The following is a 21,194-nucleotide window of genomic DNA, read 5'->3' on the forward strand; positions in this document are numbered from 1 at the left end:
ATTTATTTATTTGAGAGAGAGAATGAGAGAGAGAGAGAGAGCACATGAGAGGGGGGAGGGTCAGAGGGAGAAGCAGACTCCCTGCTGAGCAGGGAGCCCAATGTGGGACTCGATCCCGGGACTCCAAGATCATGACCTGAGCCGAAGGCAGTCGCTCAACCAACTGAGCCACCCAGGCGCCCAAATAAATAAAATCTTTAAAAAATGTTTCTAAATCTCAAGTATCCTTCAAAAGAAACTGGTCTAATGAGTTTCTGAATTAAATTAATATTTCAAATTCTTAATATAGTAGCCATCCTATGCCCACCGAAAACATTATAGAATTTAGAGATCCTGTGATGCATAGTATACTTACTTGGCTAGCTCTACCTGTGTATGCCAAACTGTTTCACAAATATCATTAATTTATGGGATTGCAAATCTAAGTTTTGATGTTGGCAGAAATTTAAAGAGAAACTGATAGAGGCTACAATATTGATGAAACTTGAAAACTATGCTAAGTGAAAGAAACCAGACACAAAAGGCCACATATGGTATAGTTTTACCTATATGAAATATCTGGAATAGGTAAATCCATAGACAGAAATGTTAGTGGTTGCCTAGGTCTGGAGCAGGGTTGGGGGTGACTGCTAATGAGTATTAGGTTTTATTTTTCCAATGATGAAATGTTCTAAAATTAGGTAGCAGTGATATTTGCACAACTCTGTGAGTATACTAAAACCACTGAATTATATTCTTTAAAATGGGTGAATTGTACGGTATATGAATTATTATCTCAATAAAAAAATAAGAAAAAAAGAATGTATATAATGTATTTCAATATGCATATTCTTCTTCCCTAGCAACTAAAAGGAAGTGAAGTATTAAATGTAATAAGGGATTGATTAAACCTTAAGACACTAAGGAGGAACAATGAAAAGGAAGGTAGGAGGAAGACCAAGTAAATATTCACCAGCACTAAATGGACATTTTTTTCAATCTTAGAAAGGAATCAGGCTTTACTTGCTAACAGGCAACTTCTTCAGGACTGAAGGGGATCTGGCACTTCACCAAATGCTACAGGGTAGGTTAAATTTTGTATCATATGGAGAAAATGTTGTATTTCTTCCATTTCTAAGGTATTTTTATTTTATTTTTATTTTTTAAAGATTTTATTTATTTATTTGAGAGAGAGCACAAGCAGGGGGAGCGGCAGAGGGAGAGGGAGAAGCAGGCTCCCTGCTAAGCAGTGAACCTGATGCAGGGCTCAATCCCATGAGCCCGGGATCACGACCTGAGCCGAAGGCAAACACTTAAGCAACTGAGCCACCCAGACACCCTCTAAGATATTTTTAAAAATTAAAGGTGACATTTCAACCAAAACTTATTTACTATACTGAAGTTCAAGTGTTCCAGTATTTTAAAAACTATTTCTAGCATTCACAAAATTCTTTGTGAAGTCTTTACTCTTCAGTTCTTTGTCCTACTTCTAGAATTTATTCCTGTTCTTTTTTCACCCAGAATCACTTCTAAGTCATCCATAATCAACACAATTGACTTCTGACTCATTTAGCAGAATGAATCAATGATTGCTTTCTATTTCATCAATTCACTACATAGTCATCTCGATCTTCACCACATTCAATCTTGATCTATGCACCATATCTTTATTCATCAGACAGAAGTGTCAGGGAATCATAGAACTGGAGAGGACCTTAAATGTTATCTAGGCCAATCCCTTCACAAAAGTGAATTAAGTAATTTGCCCAAGTTTACACAGATAGTTAATAGGACTGCCAAGACTAGAATCCAGTTCTTCTGATTCTCAATACTGTAGGCTTTACAAGGAACAAAATAACATATTCACATTAATGTGAAAACAGTGATAGCATTTTCTTAATTGAGAAAAGTATTACTAGTTGTAATCCCCCACCTCAATACCATCTTTGATAATTCCTTAATACTTTGTTTTCTGTTTACTTTTTATCCCAATTTACTATTTTTCTTTTCTACTCTCACTCCACTTTTCTTCAATTCTTACCACCCTATCCCTGCCTCTTATACTTCAGATACCTCAATCTCTTCTATAATTCAGACTGACCCTGCCCAAATTCAGTTTCTTTGTTGACTGTGATAAGAGTCGTAACATTTCATCAAAATAACTACTGTTAAGAAGCTACTGAAAAACCTGGCCATAAAAGTAGGGAATCTTTTCTTCTGTAAAAAAAGAAAAATATAATGTTATTAGAAACAACTTTCTGAAGATATTGCATCAGAATATAATTAATCTAACTTCTTTGTAATGACTGAAGTAGTTCCTTTTCCAGTTTTATCAACAATACAATTTAAAATGAATTTTAGAAAGCCAATTTAATATTTCCTACATTCAAGAACTGATTTGGTTATTTATGTAAGCTGAGTTTTTTCATTTTCAATGCCACATCACCACTATATTCCAAAGTTTCTTTACTTCAACCTTCCCACAAAATTTTAAGAATGATTTTAAATAGACTACTGGCACATAGCTACTTTAAGAAAATGAGCCCTACAAATGAATTTTCCTAGCAAAAAAACAACTTTTCATAAATTCTCCCCTTCTTCAATATAGTTTTGATATTTAGTATGCTATGATTTTAAAAAAGAAAGAAAAAAATACAACAAAGAAAATGCTTTACCAAAATCCTGCATAATCATGGTATGGGCCATTCTACAGTCTGATGTGTGCAATCCAAGACTTCCACCACCTGAATCCATATTTAGCAAAGTTCATTCACAAATCTCTGTAAAAGAAATGGTTTTAAAAATAGTTTAAATACATTTAGGCCAAAGTGAGTTGTTCTGAGAAAAAAAAATGCAATGGAAAATATGCCTCAGAACCAGGTGTGCAAATCTTATTACAAAGGAAAATAAAAACCTTGATTAGATACTTAATGTGACAAGCATAAGTAAAAGAAGGGCTAAGTGAAAGGACATAAATCAAAGATAACGGAGAATAAGACACAGTAAGGGTGACAAGCCACGGGGGAAGTGATAGAAGCAAGCAAAGGAACAAAACTGTAGCACTGACGTTCCAGGTAAAATGTAGATTATAAAAGAAGAAAAAGAAGAACAAGATGACAACAGACAATAGTTGGGATATTTATACATTACTAGAGGACTCAGGTGTCTAGTATTAGTGAATTTCATCCAGTGGCTCTCATCCATTTCTTCCAGACCCAGCTCAGCCCTGCAGCGGAGCTCTGCAGATAAACTTGTGTTTCACCTCTGGCTCCCGGGGTTCTACTTATAATGTAAAATGTTCTATCCCAGTTTCCCTGGAGTTCTTTGAGCCAGTAAGGACTTCTGGCCTCACTCTACTACATTCTCTTGTCTCATAGTTTTGAGGACTCATGAAACATGACTGCTTCCTAAATATGGTAGAGATAAGATCAATCACATACAAACATTTAGCAAAACTGTTCCTTTCAGAATATCGTTTACTTATAATTGTACAACTGATTTTTTTTCTTTAATGATTAATAAAGTCACTCTAGCTTCAAGCTAGTTTTGAAAGCAAGGATTCTATTTCATTTCAAGTGATGTATCCTATATTTAAGATCATCAGACAGTATGGAACCTAAAGTCGAATGCTGTCACTACACATATTTCTTACAATTACATATGTGTATTTCCCCTTCAAACATAAAATTCTAAGTATATCAACCAAAAAAAATCTGTCAATTTTATAAAACATCTGTCTCATTTTTATTTAGGAGTGTTTAATAAATTGGGCTATATTGCACAAAAGATGAGGTTATATCATTAAACTTTTAGAAAGCTGCCATGTAAAGCAACTTAATGTATCCTTAAGTAAGATCACTAAGATTTTTTTTCCTTGCCTTAAAGTTCTATAGGTGTACAGGAGGCAGGAGAGTATAACATTTGAATCCTGTATATAAAAATCCTTACAGCAGTAGGTGTCATTTCTGTGTATCAAACGATTCAACAAAATTACTTTATGTATTAACAAAATTACAAATTTTTAGAAATTCTTGGCTGTATTTTGTCTTTTTTTTTTTCAAATACCACATTGTTTCCTGCCTCCAAAATGAAGCCATCAGAGGCCACGAGAGTTCATGATAAACTACCCGTATGTTCACAGAGATAAATCAAAATGCCATTAAGGACTTATTTTTAACATTTAAAACAGTGTAATATTTCAACTTTAATTAGAATAATTGCTTTCCTTATCACATAACTAATAGAACAATTACAAATACCTTGAAATGTTTTAAACACTTAATTCTGTTTAATTATTAAATAAAATAAAACATTAGTTTGTTAATCACCTTAATATGACTGTCTTGAAGAAATTGTAGATTTTCTTACATATTGTAAAGTAAAATCTGCAGCAATTTGTTTTCGTTATTTTTCCTTCTGACCTATGTTATTTTCTTTGGAAAAACGTTCTCTTTACCTATTGTAAAAATACATTCAAAATTAAACATTTTAAAACATTTTGAACCAAATCTCTTACACAACTTAAGAATTTTCTTTACACTTTGACGTGCAGGGTGAGATTGAGAAGGGCTCAAATGCTCAAATCTGCTCATCTAAAAAGCATCCGAAGGGATTCCAAAAGAAACAACTACCTACTACAATATAAGCAATATTATTACACTTAGAATTCGACCACTTCATTAAACCAAATGTTCTCTAAAGCACATTTAAAAATCACTAGCAACACCTTATTTTGGAAAGTGAAAGAGAACCAACCAAGGGCAAGCTTTATCCTTGCCAAATCGATAGAGAAAAATCTGCACTAGCACTCAATTAGGTGTAAAAATCTTAACACATAGTGCAACTACTATAGGAAGTATCACACTGTATGAATACCCAATAAATAAATTGGAGCACCTTTTCCCATACAGGAAGTTTAAATAAGATCAATAATAAATGAGGTATGAGAAGAGCAGTGTGTTAAGTATTCAATAGCCAATAGATAGCTGGGCTTCTCAGTATTCTCAAGAGTATATCTCACATCCTTATTGAATGGAGGTAACCACTAAGTACGCTGCAAGTAAACATCTTTCAATGTACGGGGAGCAGAAATCCCAAAACAAATAACAAAAAACATTTTACTCTCGTCCGTCTCTTCCGAACAGCTCATTCAGGACCTAGCTTCTTGATCTTGATGATGTAAACAGGGTGAGAGGTTGAAGAGAAATCTTAAGGCAGCAGAGCAAGAGAATGCGAAAGTAGTATTTGCAGAAATAGGAGACAAAGGAGCTCTGGCAAGTAGCAGTATTGCAGCTTTGGACGCAACCCGCTTCCCGCATAAGTCTCCCTTTTCCACGACCATGCCAAGTTTCGATCATTTCGAGCAGAACGCACACACGTGCCCTCTTATATATTACCCATATGACTGGATCTTAAACCTAACAAGAGAACCTTCTCCGTGGAAAGGCAGAAAGCGAAGAGACAAGAATACCCTTTCCCCTCCTCCCTCCTCTCACTTGGTGCAGCGGTCGCCACCGCTGCTACCCACGCCGTGCTGCCCAACCCCTCATCCTCCTCCCGCTCTCTCTGCCCCGCTACATGGGAGACGCTGGGAACCAAAATGGTGGTGTTTTAGTGGAGGCGACAACTGCCGCACACACCCGCCCCCCAGGCTCTGACTGCTCCCTACCCCCCTAAAATGCTCGATTCGGCGCCACCTCCTTGCAAACGCCACCATCCCTCACGCATTCCAAGCCTACCAGAAGCAGCAGGCGGGGTGGGGGACAGAGAAGTGGGAGGGGGGCGCAAATGAAAAGAATATTGGGGGGTGTCGCCGAGAGAAAATGCCAGGGGGACGCCGCATTCTTCAATTCACCGTTTTGTTTTCCGCCATTTTCCCGTCACCCTAAACCACCGACGGTCACAACGACGGCTCTTGCCCCTAGGGGTTCTGGCCTGGAGGAAGGAGAGGCTGCCTGAGGGGGAAAAGCCTCCACTTCCCTCAATTCCTCCAGTCACCAGCTGCGGCTGAGGACAAAAACTGCCAGACCGAGGGGGAGGCAAAGCTTAGGGACTAGACGCCACTTCCATTGTTCCCTTCGCCCTACACTACAGGCTGGGTGTGAGCCTCTCCTCCTCTCACACAAGCGACACAGCGCAGCGGACCCGAATCCCTCCACTTTCTCTTCAGGAGTCTCCTTACCTGCTGCCACTGCTGCCTCCGCCGCCGCCAGTTGGATTCTGACCGCGCTCCAGATTTCTGCGGGGGTCGGCAGCTGTGTATCTGTAAGGTCCTCACATTCGGGTTTCCGAGGTTCCGCAGCCCGAGCCAATCACAAGCTACTCTGCGTCTGGGAGGCGCGCCGCCTTGTCCTTCTTTATATCGCTGCCGACATGCTGAGGTTGCATTACGTCACGCTGCCCTTGCTGCAGGGTAGGGGGCCAACGGGAGAGCGCGCGCGCGCGCGCGTTCGGGAGATCAAGAAGCCCGCGCTGGGTTTGTGCTTGGAGACGCCGCGGACTTGCAGTGGGTGGTGGGTGGTGGGTTGCAGTGGGTGGTGGGTGGTGGGTGGTGGGTGGCGGGGGAGGGTGCAGCGCGGGCGAGCCCAAGTAAAGAAGCTTTGGATCTTGGGGCGCCCCTGAGGAGTTTCCGTGGGAAGATTTTGTTTTCCAGGTTTCCCAAGGGAGAGGAAGAGGGGGAGGGGGGAAAATCGATGACTGAATGGCAATTCACTGAACCTTTAATACATGTTGGAAGACATTAAAAAAAAAAAAAAAAATCGGCCCTACTCTCGAGGATTTGACCAATTAGGCCGTCCAGAGCGGTAAGAGGTATGTCTCCCCACCAAAAACCCTGTGTGTGTTTTGCAGTTTCCCTACCTCCGTCCTTTAAATTCCTTTTATATTTCATATCGGTAGACAATTCGATGAAGAAAGTAAAGAAGAAAGAAGAAAGGCACAGAACGGAAAGGTGGACAAGGAACCTAAAGGAAATGAACTCGAAATATCTCTTCAGTGTGTCACTTTCAGCTTGTGTCTGCACAAAATGGGAGAACAGTGAGAAATTCAGAGGTGATGGGTGGGGAAAAGAGAGATGAGATGCGAAAGGCTTTATAATCTGAAAATTTAGCTTTAGTACTTAACTGAAAACAAGCATTTGGGTTGAATAGCAGTGTTAAAGCAGGGAAAGGACACGATCCTAAAAAAAAAAAAAAAAAAAATGAAGGTGACTCATTACCTTTGCCTAAATGATTGGAATATTTTACAAATAAAACATGTTATTGTTCTCAATTAGCTAATTTCTCCAGTTCCTTGTAGCCTACTATAACACTAAAGGATTTGACAAAATTAGAGGAGACAATGATGTGAAAGCCCTAGCACAGTACCTGGCTTATATTAGACCAGGAGTCAGCGACTTTCTCTGTACAGGACCAGGTAGTAAATGTTTTAGGCTTTGAGGGCTATAGGTCTGATATAAATATTCAAGTCTGTAGTTGTAGCCCCAAAGCAGCCATAGACTGCTTGTATATGTAGTATGTACACAAATGAGCATGTCTGTGTTCCAGTAGAACTTTTATTTGTGGACACTGACATTTGAATTTTATATCATTTTAATGTGTCATGAAAAATTATTTTTCTTTGAATTATTTTCCACTATTAAAAATGTCAACACCATCCTTAGTCGCAGGCCATTAAAAATATAGGCAGTGCTCCATATTTGGCCTGTGGGCCATAGTTTGCCAACCCCTGTAGGTGTTACACTTTTATTTTCCCTCCTAAATGAGGAAGGTATTTTTATGAGTGTAGCCCTGTATGTGATGTGTTTCTATATTGGCCACTCTGGCAAATACTACTTGAAATGTCTTCTCCCAGAGACAATTCCAATGGGACACTGATGGAAGAAAGCTAAGAAAGATGTGGGGTTTTTAAGGTCAATCACCTTTGTGAAAAATTGTGATAGACAATTTTTAAAACCTGAAGATCACCCTTGCTCCTCCCTCTTTCTTGAATCATCTGAGCCATCAAAATGTCCTGAGAATTCTACTTCCTTAATATCTATGGAATTCATCCTTTTTTTAAAAAAAATATTCTTTTTATTTATTTGAGAGACAAGAGAGTACAAGCAGGGGGAGCGGCAGGCAGAGGGAGAGGGAGAAGCAGGCTCCCTGCTGAGCAGGGAGCTGGATGAAGACTCCATCCCAGGACCCCGGGATTCTGACCCGAGCCAAAGGCAGATGTCCTCATCCTTTTTTTTTTTTTTTTTTTTTATTCCTAATATCATTACTTTGTTCAGGTTCACATCCCTTCTTACGGGGATTACTGCAATACTTTCCTAACTAGTTACTCTGTATTCATTTTCTCAACAAATCATGAAATCAGAAATCACCAAATGTGAAAAATATCTCAAATCAAGCCTCCCCACTCCATTTTCAATTTAGTTGTGGTTCTCAACAAATGGGACTGTGGAACAGCCTCCTGATTCATTTCTCTGCTACATGTATCTCTTTACTTCACTTGATAACTTTTACAGTATAGTCTACACCACCACAGTATCATTTGTGTAACAAAACAAAGAAAATTGATTATCTCACTCTCCTGCTTAAACATTGCTGTCAACTCCCACTAGAAGTCAAAGATGACGCCCAGACGAGGACAGAAAGAGACTTGTGGGAATTCCAGGCGGGCAACAATGTGAAAGACCATCCAGCATATGTCTTTTAGATATTTGGTCAGTATTTATTTAGAGGAGTAAATTGAATTCTATATTAAGGATGGCTGTGCTATTATTTTAAATAGTAAGTGTTTCTATATCCATGCTTCAGCCTTTTTGCGGTTTCATATTAGCACCAAGACCAATACTATTGGGGTGCCTGGGTGGCTCAGTTGGTTAAGCGTCTGCCTTTGGCTCAGGTCCTGATCCCAGGGTCCTGGGATCGAGCCCCGCATCGGGCTCCCTGCTGGGCGGGAAGCCTGCTTCTCCCTCTCCCACTCACCCTGCTTGTGTTCCCTCTTTCGCTGTCTCTCTCTCTGTCAAATAAATAAATAAAATCTTTTTTAAAAAAAGACCAATAATATTAATTAGGTGTTATAAACTCTTTTTAATTTGTAGCTTTCTTTGTTTTGTAGCTTGCTCACTTCACTCCTTCTACTTCACCCAGTAATCTTGGCCAACTAATACTGTTTTGCTGTGGTACATTTAGATGTCACATATTGCGGTCTAGTCTTCCTCATATGCCTCTGGAATCACAGTTTGTTGTCAGCTATATTCCCCTTAATCTCAACCTCTTCTATGAAAACTCAGCCATCTTTCTTTAACTGTAACTTGACCATCTCCCAAAGGAAATAGTCTAAAATAAATTAACATGACCATATTCTGGGTCATCTAGAAGACCACCTTATAACTGAACCCTGCCATACATTATCAACACTCATATTTGTGTTTGTATTTTCAAGCACATTGACACCAGATAGTACCACTTTAACTGTTTGGGGTTGATTTGAAATGAAGGAGTCAGACTTTGTAAATTATATGGTCCTATACCAGGTGTGCTGTACATAATACAGTTTCTTGGTAGTTAGAATAAAGTGGTGAGAAATGAGTCATCCCATAGCATACCAGACAAGCTGCACTCAATATGCCATTGTGGAGCCATATTCATGTTGTGAACTGTAATTTAGTTTCAACAAAACAATATAATGCCTAACTTTAATGCTGTTAATTTATTAGTTTTATTGTTTATTGTTTTGGTTTTATAATTATATAAACACCATAAGCCCAAGGCATTTATTTATACATAGTTCCATTGTTGTTTAAGTAGCAGTATAATAAAAGTAATTTAAATCAACATTGAGAGTACAAATTTTCTTCTGTAATAGAAAAAATAAAAAGTGATGCACAAAAGTTCTCTAAATGTTATTCTACATAAGAAGTATCAGGACTTCTTGGGGGAGAGGGGAGAATAGCTAATTCCAGGTTTGAGATAGGAAATAAATAAGATAAATTGTATTAAATTGTGTCAGTGAGCAAAACCAGCAGACTAACGGAAGCATGTTAAAAGTACACAAAAGCATCAAAAAAATAATACTAACTAGAAGTAATTGAATCACATGGACTATATAAAAAATCATGAGATTATTAAGAATACAGAAAGAGAGATAAACAGAGATCCCCCTCACTTCCAATGAAAAACCTCACTGGATACCATACGAAGTAAATAAGATACCAATTTCTTACTCTGACAATGAACAATTAAAGGAAAAAGAACTCAGTATTTTAATTCTGCTTTTCTTCTACAAACTATTTCAGGTCAACCAAATAGCCCTAGCTTGAAGAAAGGAAGTTCTGTTTTCAGAAGAAATAAAATTAATAATTGTAGAATAAATGTAGAAAGTCACCATTTTACAACCTCTAATGAAGTAACAGGTCCAGACAATGATCATAGGTGGGTGAAACATAAAATGGAAGACTGATAGAAAAATTGTAAAGGAGTTTGAGCTGTCATCATCTGAACCCTCTAATCAATTTCTCTATCTCCTGACCAGCATTTAGTATTATAACTATTTTTTACTTTAGCTGGTCTAATAGATGTGTACTGATATCACATTGTGGTGTTAATTTGCATTTGTCTGATAGCTAATGATGTTAAAAATCTTTTTGTGTGCTTATTTGCTATAACCTCTTTGGTGAAGTGTCTGTCTAGGTTCTTTGCCCATCTTTTAATCTAGTTGTTTCCTTATTGTTAAGTTTCAGAGCTTTAAAAGTATGTATAGTGGAGCAAGTCCTTTATCAGGTATGGTATTTGTAGGTATTTTCTACACATTGTCACCTGGTCTATTCTTTTTCTTCATAGTATATATACTACACTATGTAGTATACCATATATACAGCAGAGCAAAAGTTTTTAATTCTGGTAAAGTCTAATTTATTGATTTTTTTTTAAATAGATTGTTTTTTGGTATGGATTTTAAGAATTCTTTCCCTACTTTCAGCTCACAAACATGTTCTATTTTTTTCTAAAAGTTTTATTTTTTTAGGCTTCACATTTACATCTAAGATCTATTTTGAGTTAGTCTTTGTATAAAGTGTGAGATTAAGGTTGTGGCACATTTTTATGCATATCAGTGACTAGAGGTTCCAACAACATTTATTAAAAAGACTATCTTTTCTTCAGTGAGATTTTGCACCTTTGTAAAAAGTCAAATGGCCGTATTCATGTGGGTCTATATCTGTCCTATTTATCAGGTTCCATAGATCAATATGTATCTATCCCTTCACCGGACTGGCTTGATTACTTTAGGTTTTTAGTAAGTCCTAATATTGGGTAGTGTAATTCTTCCAGTTTTTTTTTTTTTTTCAAAACTGTACTAGCTATTCTTGTTCCTTTTAGTATCACCTGGTATATATCTATAAAAAATTGTACTGATGTTTTGATTGATATTGTGTGAATCCATTGATCTCTGAGGAAAATTGATTTTTACTATTTCAATTCTTCTAATATATTTATAACACAGTATGTCCATTTATTTGGGTCTTCATGGGTAATTTCACCAGCATTTTATAGTTCTTAGCATTCAGGTTTTGTTATATTCATACCTAAGTATTTCATTTTTTTGAATTACTGTAAATATATACTTTTAAAATTTTGGTTTCCAATTGTTGTCTTTAGTATTAAGCAGTTTGATTATAATTTATCTGGGCTTGGATTTCTTTGGATTTACTGTTTGGAGTCCATTCAGCTTCTTTTTATTTGTATATTTATGTCAGATAATTTGCCAAATTTGGGACATTTTCAACCATTATTTCTTTGAATACTCTTTCAGCACCATAATCTTTTCCCAGTCCTTCTGAGACTTTGATTATATAAAGTTGAGAAATTTTGTTGCCCCCCAGTCTCCTGAGGCTTTGTTCATTTTTTCAATCTTTCTTTTTGCTGTTCGGATTGGATAATTTCTACTGGTCTAATTTAAAGTTCACCAACTTCTTCTGTCATCTTTATTCTGCTGTTGAATCCAGAAAGTGAGGTTTTATGGGTTTTAGATTTTTTGGTTATTATATTGTCAAGTTCTAAAATTTCCATTTGGTTCTGCTTTATATATTCTATTTCTTTGCTGATACTTTATTTTAATATTTGATTCAGTAGTGTTCATGATTGCTTATTTTTTTATTTTAATTCCAGTACAGTTAACATACAGTGTTATATTAGTTTCAGGTGTACAACATAGTGATTCAACAATCCCAGACATCACCCAGTGCTCACCACAAGTGCACTCCTTAATCCCCATCACCTATTTCACCTATCCCCCCCACCTCCCCTTTGTACCACCTGTTTGTTTTCTATAGTCTGTTTCTTGGTTTGTCTCTCACTCTCTCCCTCTCTTTTTTTCCCTTGCTCATTTGTTTTGTTTCTTAAGTTCCACATATGTGTGAGATGGTCAACAGACACATGAAAAGATGCTCAACATCACTCATCATCAGGAAAATGAAAATCCAAACTATAATGAGATATCACCTCACACTTGTCAGAATGCTAAAATAAATATAAGAAACAAATGTTGATGAGGATGTGGAGAAAAGGGAACCCTTTTGCACTGTTGGTGGGAATGGAAACTGGTGTAGCCACTCTAGAAAACAGTACAGAAGTTCCTCAAAAGTTAAAAATAGAACTACCCTGCCATCCAGTGATCACACTACTGGGTATTTACCCCAAAACTACAAAAACACTAATTCAAAGGGATACATACACCCCTATGTTTATAGCAACATCATTTACAATAGCCAAATTATGGAAGCAGCCCAAGTGTCCATTAATAGATGAATGGGTAAAGAAGGTGTATATATATCTATACAACAGAATATTATTCAGCCATAAAAAAGACTGAAATCTTGCCATTTGAAATGAAATGGTTGGAGCTAGAGAGCATAATGCTAAGCAAAATAAGCCAGTCAGAGACAAATACCATATGATTTCATTCATATGTGGAAGTTAAGAAACAAAACAAATGAGCATGATTACTTATTTGAGCATTTTTTTGTCATAGCTACTTTAAATTCCTTATTAGATAATTCCAACATCTTTTTCATCTCATCACTAGCATCTGTTGATTATCTTTTCCCATGTAAGTTGAGATTTTTCATGGATCTTCATGTGCTGAATAATTTGGTTTGTGTCCTGTACATTTTGAGTAATACATTGATACTCTGGATCTTGTTTATATCCTAAGGAGTATGTTGATATTTTTGCTTTAATAGACACTTGACTTGGTTAGGTCAATTGAATGGAGAAGAATGAGAGAAAAAAAAAAAAAACAAACAAGTGGTGTTTTCCCTTACTCTCTTGAGCTCTAGAAAATCTCTTTTCCTCTCTTCTAGCCAGAACTAGTGGATACATCATGTCTCTCTATCCCTGCAATCCCACTACTCACTTTTGGGTTTCAAGTTATATTCAGTTCAGGGAATAATGGAGGGGGAAAGGGGGGTAAGTTAACTACTAGTTTAGTGGTATATTGAATTTTGGTTTTCTTCCCTGACCCTCTTGCTGACATTTACTTTTCACAGTTCTCAACTTTCCATGAAGTTTATCCAGGTTTTATACTTGAGTTCAGTAGGAGATAGAATGAAGCATGTGTTTATTCCATCTTACCTAGAAGGTTCAAAGTAAACATTTTCAACTGTTTTAAATTTATTCAAAAATAATTTTTTAAAAAACATTTTACCAAAAATGCAAGGAATGCTCGATTGTATAAAATGCTCTTCACAGACAGTTTGAGTGTAATAACAGCTAATAATTGATCATTGGATTTGGTAATATGAAAATTATTTGTGATCTTGACCAACATCTCTTTGGAAAATAGTGGGGATAAAAGCCTGGATAGGTTGAGTTCAAGATAGATTGGATGAGAAAAAGTAAATATAATGACTAGAGACAACTCTTGAATTAATAAATTAAGGCTTTAGAGACCTGTATTAGTCATTCATTCAGTCAAGCAGTCATTCACTCTTTTATTCTCCTATTTATTCAATAAAGATTTAGTACCAGGCACTTCTAGACACTGGCATTAGAGATGTGAACAAGACAGTCTCTATCCTCATAGAACTGATATGCTTACAAAGATCTAATATTTAAGCCAAAGAAGGAGTGAACACACGTGGACTACTTGCCACTTTAGGGACTATAGGCAAGATTTAGAAACTCTGTGCCTCAGTTTCTATATTTGTAAAATAGGGATTTAAAGGGAATTTTACCTCATAAGGTTGTGAGAATTGATGTAAAAATTAAAAGAGGATTCCTTATAAACAAAGTCCAATGCTTGGCACATAGTAAAAATTCAATAAATATTAGCTATTTTATTAATCTTTTTTTAAGAGAGGGAGTGGAGTAGGGGCAGAGGGAGAGGGAGAATTTTTTTTTTTCATTTTTTCAATTTAAATTCAATTAATTAGCATATAATGTATTATTGGTTTCTGAGGTAGAGGTCAGTGATTCATCAGTCTAATATAATACACAGTGCTCATTACATCACATGCCCTCCTTAATGTCTATCACCCAGTTGCCCCATTCCCCCACTTGCCTCCAGCAACCTGTTTGTTTCCTATGATTAAGAGTCAGTTATGGTTTGTCTCCCTCTCTGATTTTGTCTTGATTTATTTTTTCCTCTCTTCCTCTAACATCCTCTATTTTGTTTCTTAAATTCCACATATAAGTGAGGTCATATGATAGTTGTCTTTCTCTGACTAACTTATGTCACTTAGCATAATACCTTCCAATTCCAACCATGTCATTGCAAATGGCAAGATTTCATTTTTTTGATCGTTTAGTAGTATTCCATTGAGTCTATATACATCTTCTTTACCCATTCATCTGTCGATGGACATGTGGGCTCCTTCCATAGTTTGTGGACATTGCTGCTATAAACATAGGGGTGCCGGTACCCCTTTGGATCATTACATTTTTATCTTTGGGTAAATACCCAGTAGTGCAATTGCTGGGTCATAGGGTAGATCTATTTTCAACTTTTTGAGGAACCTCCATACTGTTTTCCAGACTGGCTACACCACCTTGCATTCCCACCAACAGTGTAAGAGGGTTCCCATTTCTCCACATCCTAGCCAATATCTTTTGCTTCCTGACTTGTTAATCTTAGCTATTCTGACCAGTGTGAGGTGGTATTTCATTGTGGTTTTGATTTGTATTTCCCTGATGCCAAGGGATGTTGAGCATTTTTTCATGTGTCTGTTGGCCGTTTGTACGTCTTCTTTGAAGAAACGTCTGTTCATGTCTTCTGCCCATTTCTTGATTGGATTATTTGTTCTTTGGGTGTTGAGTTTAATAAGTTCTTTATACATTCTGGATACTAGCCCTTTATCTGATGAGACATTTGCAAATATCTTCTTCCATTCTGTCGGTTTTCTTGACTTTTGGTTTTCTTGACTGTTAACTTTGCTATGCAAAAGCTTTTTATCTTGACTGTAGGGCGGAGCAAGATGGCAGAGGAGTAGGAGACCTAAATTTCATCTGTCCCAGGAATTCAGCTAGATAGGGATCAAACCATTCTGAACAACTATGAACTCAGCAGGAGATCGAAAAAAGAACAGCAACAACTCTCTGAAAAGAAAAGCGACCACTTTCTGGAAGGTAGGACGTGCGGAGAAGTGAATCTGAGGTGATATACAGGAGGATAAATGGCGGGGGAGGGGGCCTCCGTTGGCCACTTCTGGCAAGTGATGGAGCAGCAGAGCACAAAATCGGAACTTTTAGAAGTCGGTTCTGCTGAGGGACGTCACTCTAGTGGCTAAGCGGGGGGTGGAACCCTCTCTGGGACAGTGTGGTCTCAGGACCCTCGGGGTCACAGAAAGACTGGGGGTGCCTGAGTGTGGCAGAACTCCCAGGTATCAGAGCAGGGAAGCTGGCTGCAGAGACGGAGCCGAGGCACGGGCTCTCAGCTCGGGGTTGCCATAAACCATGATCCGTGGCACAGTCTGGCCACTACTCTTCCAGCAGGGAGCCAACACGTGGCAGATCCAGGGAGACTCACATTCCTCCCCCGGGAGGAGCAGCGCGGGAGCACACCGCAGGGATCTGCTGGGTTTGGAGACACCACACCGGGTCGTGTGTGAGATAGAAATGCTCGGTCACAGGCCTGGTGAGCATGGAGTGTGGCTGGAGACCGGGGAGACGGGAGTGATTGATGGCTTTTCTCTGGGGGTGCACTGAGGAGTGGGGCCCTGCGTTCTTGGCTCCTCTGGGGTGGAGATTGGGGGCCGCCATTTTCACTCTCATCCTCCAAAGCTGTATGGAAAGCTTTCAGGGAACAAAAGCTCCTGAGAGCAAACCTGAGCAGATTACTTAGCCCAGACCCAGCAAGGGCGGGGCAATTCTGCCTCCGGATAAGACATTTGGGAACCACGGCAACAGGCCCCTCCCCCAGAAGATCAGCAAGAACAGTCAGCCAAGACCAAGTTTATGATCAATGAGAATGGCAGAGCTCCAGAGCTAGGGGAATACTGCACATAGAATTCATGGTTTTTTACCATGATTCTTTAGTCTTTCAAAGTTAATTTTTTTAACTGTCTTTTTTTTTTTCTTTTTCCCTTTTTCAACCAACATCTTATCAATCCCTTTTTTAAAAAAATATTTTTTATTTTTCATTTTTACAGTCATATTCTATCCCTTCATAGTAGTTACCCTTAAATTTGTATAATATATACAAGTTGTTCTCTCTTTAAAATTTTGAGATACAGTTTCTTCTAACAGATCAAAATATACCCTAAATCTGTAGTGTATGGCTTTGTTCTAGTCTCCTGCCTGATCACATTCTGTCCCTTTTTTTTTTTTTAATTCTCTTCTTTCTTTTTTCAACCAACTTCTTATCTTATTCCTTCCTTTTATAAAATCTTTTATAATTTTCACCTTTACACTCATATTCCACCCCTTCATCATATTAACCCTAATTTTTTTCATATATAAGTTTTTCATTCTTTAAAATTTTGGGAGGCACTTTCTTCTAACAGACCAAAGTACGCCCAAAATCTAGTGTGGGGCACTGATCTATGCACCAGCCTCATCATATTTGATCATATTCTGTTTTTTTTGTTTTGTTTTTATCTTTATCTTTTTTTTTCCTTTTTCTTTTATCCCAGTTTCAGGTCTTTTCTGATTTGTTTAGTGTATATTTTATGGGGACGTTGTTACCCTGTTAGCATTTTGTTCTCTCATTCATCTATTCTCCTCTGGACAAAATGACATTATGGAAAAATTCACCTCAACAAAAAGAACAAGAGCAAGTACCGACTGCCAGGGACCTAATCACTATGGACATTAGTAAGATATCAGAACAAGAGTTGAGAATGATGATTTTAAAGATACTAGCTCGGCTTGAAAAAAGCATGGAAGTTATTAGAGAAACCCTTTCTGGGAAAATAAAAGAACTAAAATCTAACCAAGTTGAAATCAAAAGGCTATTAATGAGGTGCAATCCAAAATGGAGGCTCTAACTGCTAGGATAAATGAGGCAGAAGACAGAATCAGTGATATAGAAGACCAAATGATGGAAAATAAAGAAGCTGAGAAAAAAGAGAGATAAACAACTACTGGATCATGAGGGCAGAATTTGAGAGATAAGTGATACCATAAGATGAAACAGCATTAGAATAATTGGGATCCCAGAAAAAGAAGAAAGAGAGAGAGGGGCAGAAGGTATATTGGAGCAAATTATAGCAAAGAACTTCCCTAATGTGGGGAAGGAAACAGGCATCAAAATCCAGGAGGCATAGAGAACCCCCCTCAAAATCAATAAAAATAGATGAACACCCCGACATCTAATAGTAAAACTTACGAGTCTCAGAGACAAAGAGAAAATCCTGAAAGCAGCTCGGGAGAAGAGATCTGTAACCTACAATAGAAGAAACATTAGATTGGCAACAGACCTGTCTACAGAGACCTGGCAGGCCAGAAAGGACTGGCATGATATCTTCAGAGCACTAAATGAGAAAAATATGCAGCCAAGAATACTATATCCAGCTAGGCTGTCATTGAAAAGAGAAGGAGAGATAAAAAGCTTCCAGGACAAACAAAAACTAAAGGAATTTGCAAACACAAAACCAGCCCTACAAGAAATCTTGAAAGGGGTCCTCTAAGCAAAGAGAGAGCCTAAAAGTAACAGAGACCAGAAAGGAACACAGACAATATACAGTAACAGTCACCTTACAGGTAGTACAATGGCACTAAATTCCTATCTTTCAATAGTTACCCTGAATGTAAATGGGCTAAATGCCCCAATCAAAAGACACAGGCTATCAGATTGGATAAAAAAACAAGACCCATCGACATGCTGTCTGCAAGAGACACATTTTAGACCCAAAGACACCCCCAGATTGAAAGTGAAGGGGTGGAAAACCATTTACCATGCTAATGGACACCAAAAGAAAGCTGGGATGGCAATCCTTATATCAGACAAATTAGATTTTAAACCAAAGAAGGTAATAAGAGATGAGGAAGGACACTATATCTTATTTAAAGGGTCTATCCACCAAGAAGATCTAACAATTGTAAATATCTATGACCCTAACATGGGAGCAGCCACTTATATAAACCAATTAATAACAAAAGCAAAGATACACATTGACAACAATACAATAATAGTGGGGGACATTAACACCCCCTCACTGAAATGAACAGATCCTCTGAGCAGAAGATCAACAAAGAAGTAAAGATTTTAAATAACACACTGGACCAAATGGACTTCACAGATATATTCAGAACATTCCATTCCAAAGCAACAGAATACACATTCTTCTCTAGTGCCCATGGAACATTCTCCAGAATAGATCACATCCTAGGTCACAAATCAGTTCTCAACCAGTACCAAAAGAATGGGGTCATTCTCTGCATATTTTCAGACCACACTGCTTTGAAACTAGAACTCAATCACAAGAGGAAAATCGGAAAGAACTCAAATACATGGAGGCTAAAGAGCTTCCTACTAAAGAATGAGTGGGTAAACCAGGAAATTAAAGAAGAATTAAAAAAAATTCATGGAAACCAATGAAAATGAAAACACAACTGTTCAAAATCTTTGGGATACAGCAAAGGCAGTCCTAAGAGGAAAGTATATAGCAATACAAGCCTTTCTCAAGAAACAAGAAAGTCTCAAATACACAACCTAACCCTACATCTAAAGGAGCTGGAGAAAGAACAACAAATAAAGCCTAAACCCAGCAGGAGAAGAGAAATAATAAAGATCAGAGCAGAAAACAATGAAATAGAAACCAAAAGAACAGTAGAACAGATCAATGAAACTAGGAGCTGGTTCTTTGAAAGAATTAACAAGATTGATAAACCCCTGGCCAGACTTACCAAAAAGAAAGGAGAAATGATCCAAATAAATAAAATCATGAATGAAAGAGGAGAGATCACAACCAATACCAAAGAAATACAAACAATTATAAGAACATATTATGAGCAACTATATGCCAGCAAATTAAATAATCTGGAAGAAATGGATGCATTCCCAGAGATGATCAACTACCAAAACTGAACCAGGAAGAAATAGAAAACCTGAAGAGACTTATAACCACTAAGGAAATTGAAGCAGGAATCAAAAATCTCCCAACAAACAAAGCCCAGGACCAGATAGCTTCCCAGGGGAATTCTACGAAACATTTAAAGAAGAATTAATACCTATTCTTCTGAAACTGTTCCAAAAAATAGAAATGGAAGGAAAACTTCCAAACTCATTTTATGAGGCCAGCATTACCTTGATCCCCAAACCAAAGACCCCATCAAAAAGGAGAATTACAGACCAATATCCTTGATGAACATCGATGCAAAAATCCTCACCAAAATACTAGCCAATAGTACCCAACAGTACATTAAAAGGATTATTCACCACGACAAAGTGGTATTTATCCCTGGGCTGCAAGGTTGGTCCAACAACCGCAAATCAATCAATGTGATACAATACATTGATAAAAGAAAGAACAAGAACCATATGATCCTCTCAATAGATGCAGAAAAAGCATTTGACAAAGTACAGCATCCTTTCTTGATCAAAACCCTTCAGAGTATAGGGATAGAGGGTACATACCTCAATATCATAAGAGCCATCTATGAAATCCCACAGCGAATATCATTCTCAATTGGGAAAAACTGCGAGCTTTCCCCCTAAGCTCAGGAACACGGCAGGGATGTCCACTATCACCACTGCTATTCAACATAGTATTAGAAGTCCTAGCCACAGCAATCAGCCAACAAAAAGAAATAAAAGGCATCCAAATCGGCAAAGAAGAAGTCAAATTCTCACTCTTTGCAGATGATATGATACTTTATTTGGAAAACCCAAAAGACTCCACCCCCAAACTGCTAGAACTCATACAGGAATTCAGTAAAGTGGCAAGATAGAAAATCAATGCACAGAAATCAGTGGCATTCTTATACACCAACAACAAGACAGAAGAAAGAGGAATAAAGGAGTTGATCCCATTTATAATTGCACCCAAAACCATAAGATACCTAGGAATAAATCTAACCAAATAAGCAAAGAATCTGTACTCAGAAAACTATAAAATAGTCATGAAAGAAATTGAGGAAGACACAAAGAAATGGAAAAATGTTCCATGCTCATGGATTAGAAGAACAAATATTATGAAGATGTCAATGCTACCTAGAGCAATCTACACATTCAAAGCAATCCCCATCAAAATACTATCCACTTTTTTCAAAGAAATCGAACAAATAATCCTAAAATTTGTTTGGAACCAGAAAAGACCCCGAATAGCCAGAGGAATGTTGAAAAAGAAAAGCAAAGCTGGTGGCATCACAATTCCGGACTTCAAGCTCTAGTACAAAGCTGTCATCATCAAGACAGTATGGTATTGGCACAAAAACAGACACATAGATCGATGGAACAGAAGAGAGAGCCCAGAAATGGACCCTCAACTCCATGGTCAACTAATCTTCGACAAAGCAGGAAAGAATGTCCAGTGGAAAAAAGACAGTGACTTCAACAAATGGTGTTGGGAAAATTGGACAGCCACATGCAGAAGAATGAAACTAGACCATTTCCTTACACCACACACAAAAACGGACTCCAAATGGTTGAAAGACCTCAATGTGAGACAGGAGTCCATCAAAATCCTAAAGGAGAACACAGGCAGCAACCTCTTCGACCTCAGCTGCAGCAACTTCTTCCTAGAAACATCGCCAAAGGCAAGGGAAGCGAGGGCAAAAATGTACTATTGG

The 21,194-nt window shown here is 37.7% G+C and overlaps 1 protein-coding gene across 7 annotated transcripts in view; it reads right to left on the minus strand.

The window, feature by feature from the left end:
• Nucleotides 1-6,374, minus strand: part of ZNF711 (zinc finger protein 711) — a 25,826-nt gene extending 19,452 nt beyond the window's left edge. For 5 of the 7 annotated variants that reach the window (XM_032387879.1, XM_032387878.1, XM_032387877.1 and 2 more), the window contains exons 1-4: nt 6,161-6,374; nt 4,308-4,435; nt 3,130-3,386; nt 2,655-2,759 (exon numbers count right to left, since the gene is read on the minus strand). In XM_032387879.1, the coding sequence (XP_032243770.1) occupies nt 2,655-2,733 (79 nt within the window). In that variant the 5' untranslated portion in view covers nt 2,734-2,759; nt 3,130-3,386; nt 4,308-4,435; nt 6,161-6,374. Of the gene's footprint in view, nt 1-2,654; nt 2,760-3,124; nt 3,387-4,307; nt 4,436-6,160 lie in introns of all 7 variants that reach the window. The other 2 variants (XM_032387873.1, XM_032387875.1) reach the window with 2 other exon arrangements.
• Nucleotides 6,375-21,194: the final 14,820 nt, after the last annotated feature.

Source organism: Phoca vitulina, unplaced genomic scaffold, assembly GCF_004348235.1.
Source record: "Phoca vitulina isolate PV1807 unplaced genomic scaffold, GSC_HSeal_1.0 scaffold51, whole genome shotgun sequence".
Lineage (NCBI taxonomy): Eukaryota > Metazoa > Chordata > Mammalia > Carnivora > Phocidae > Phoca > Phoca vitulina.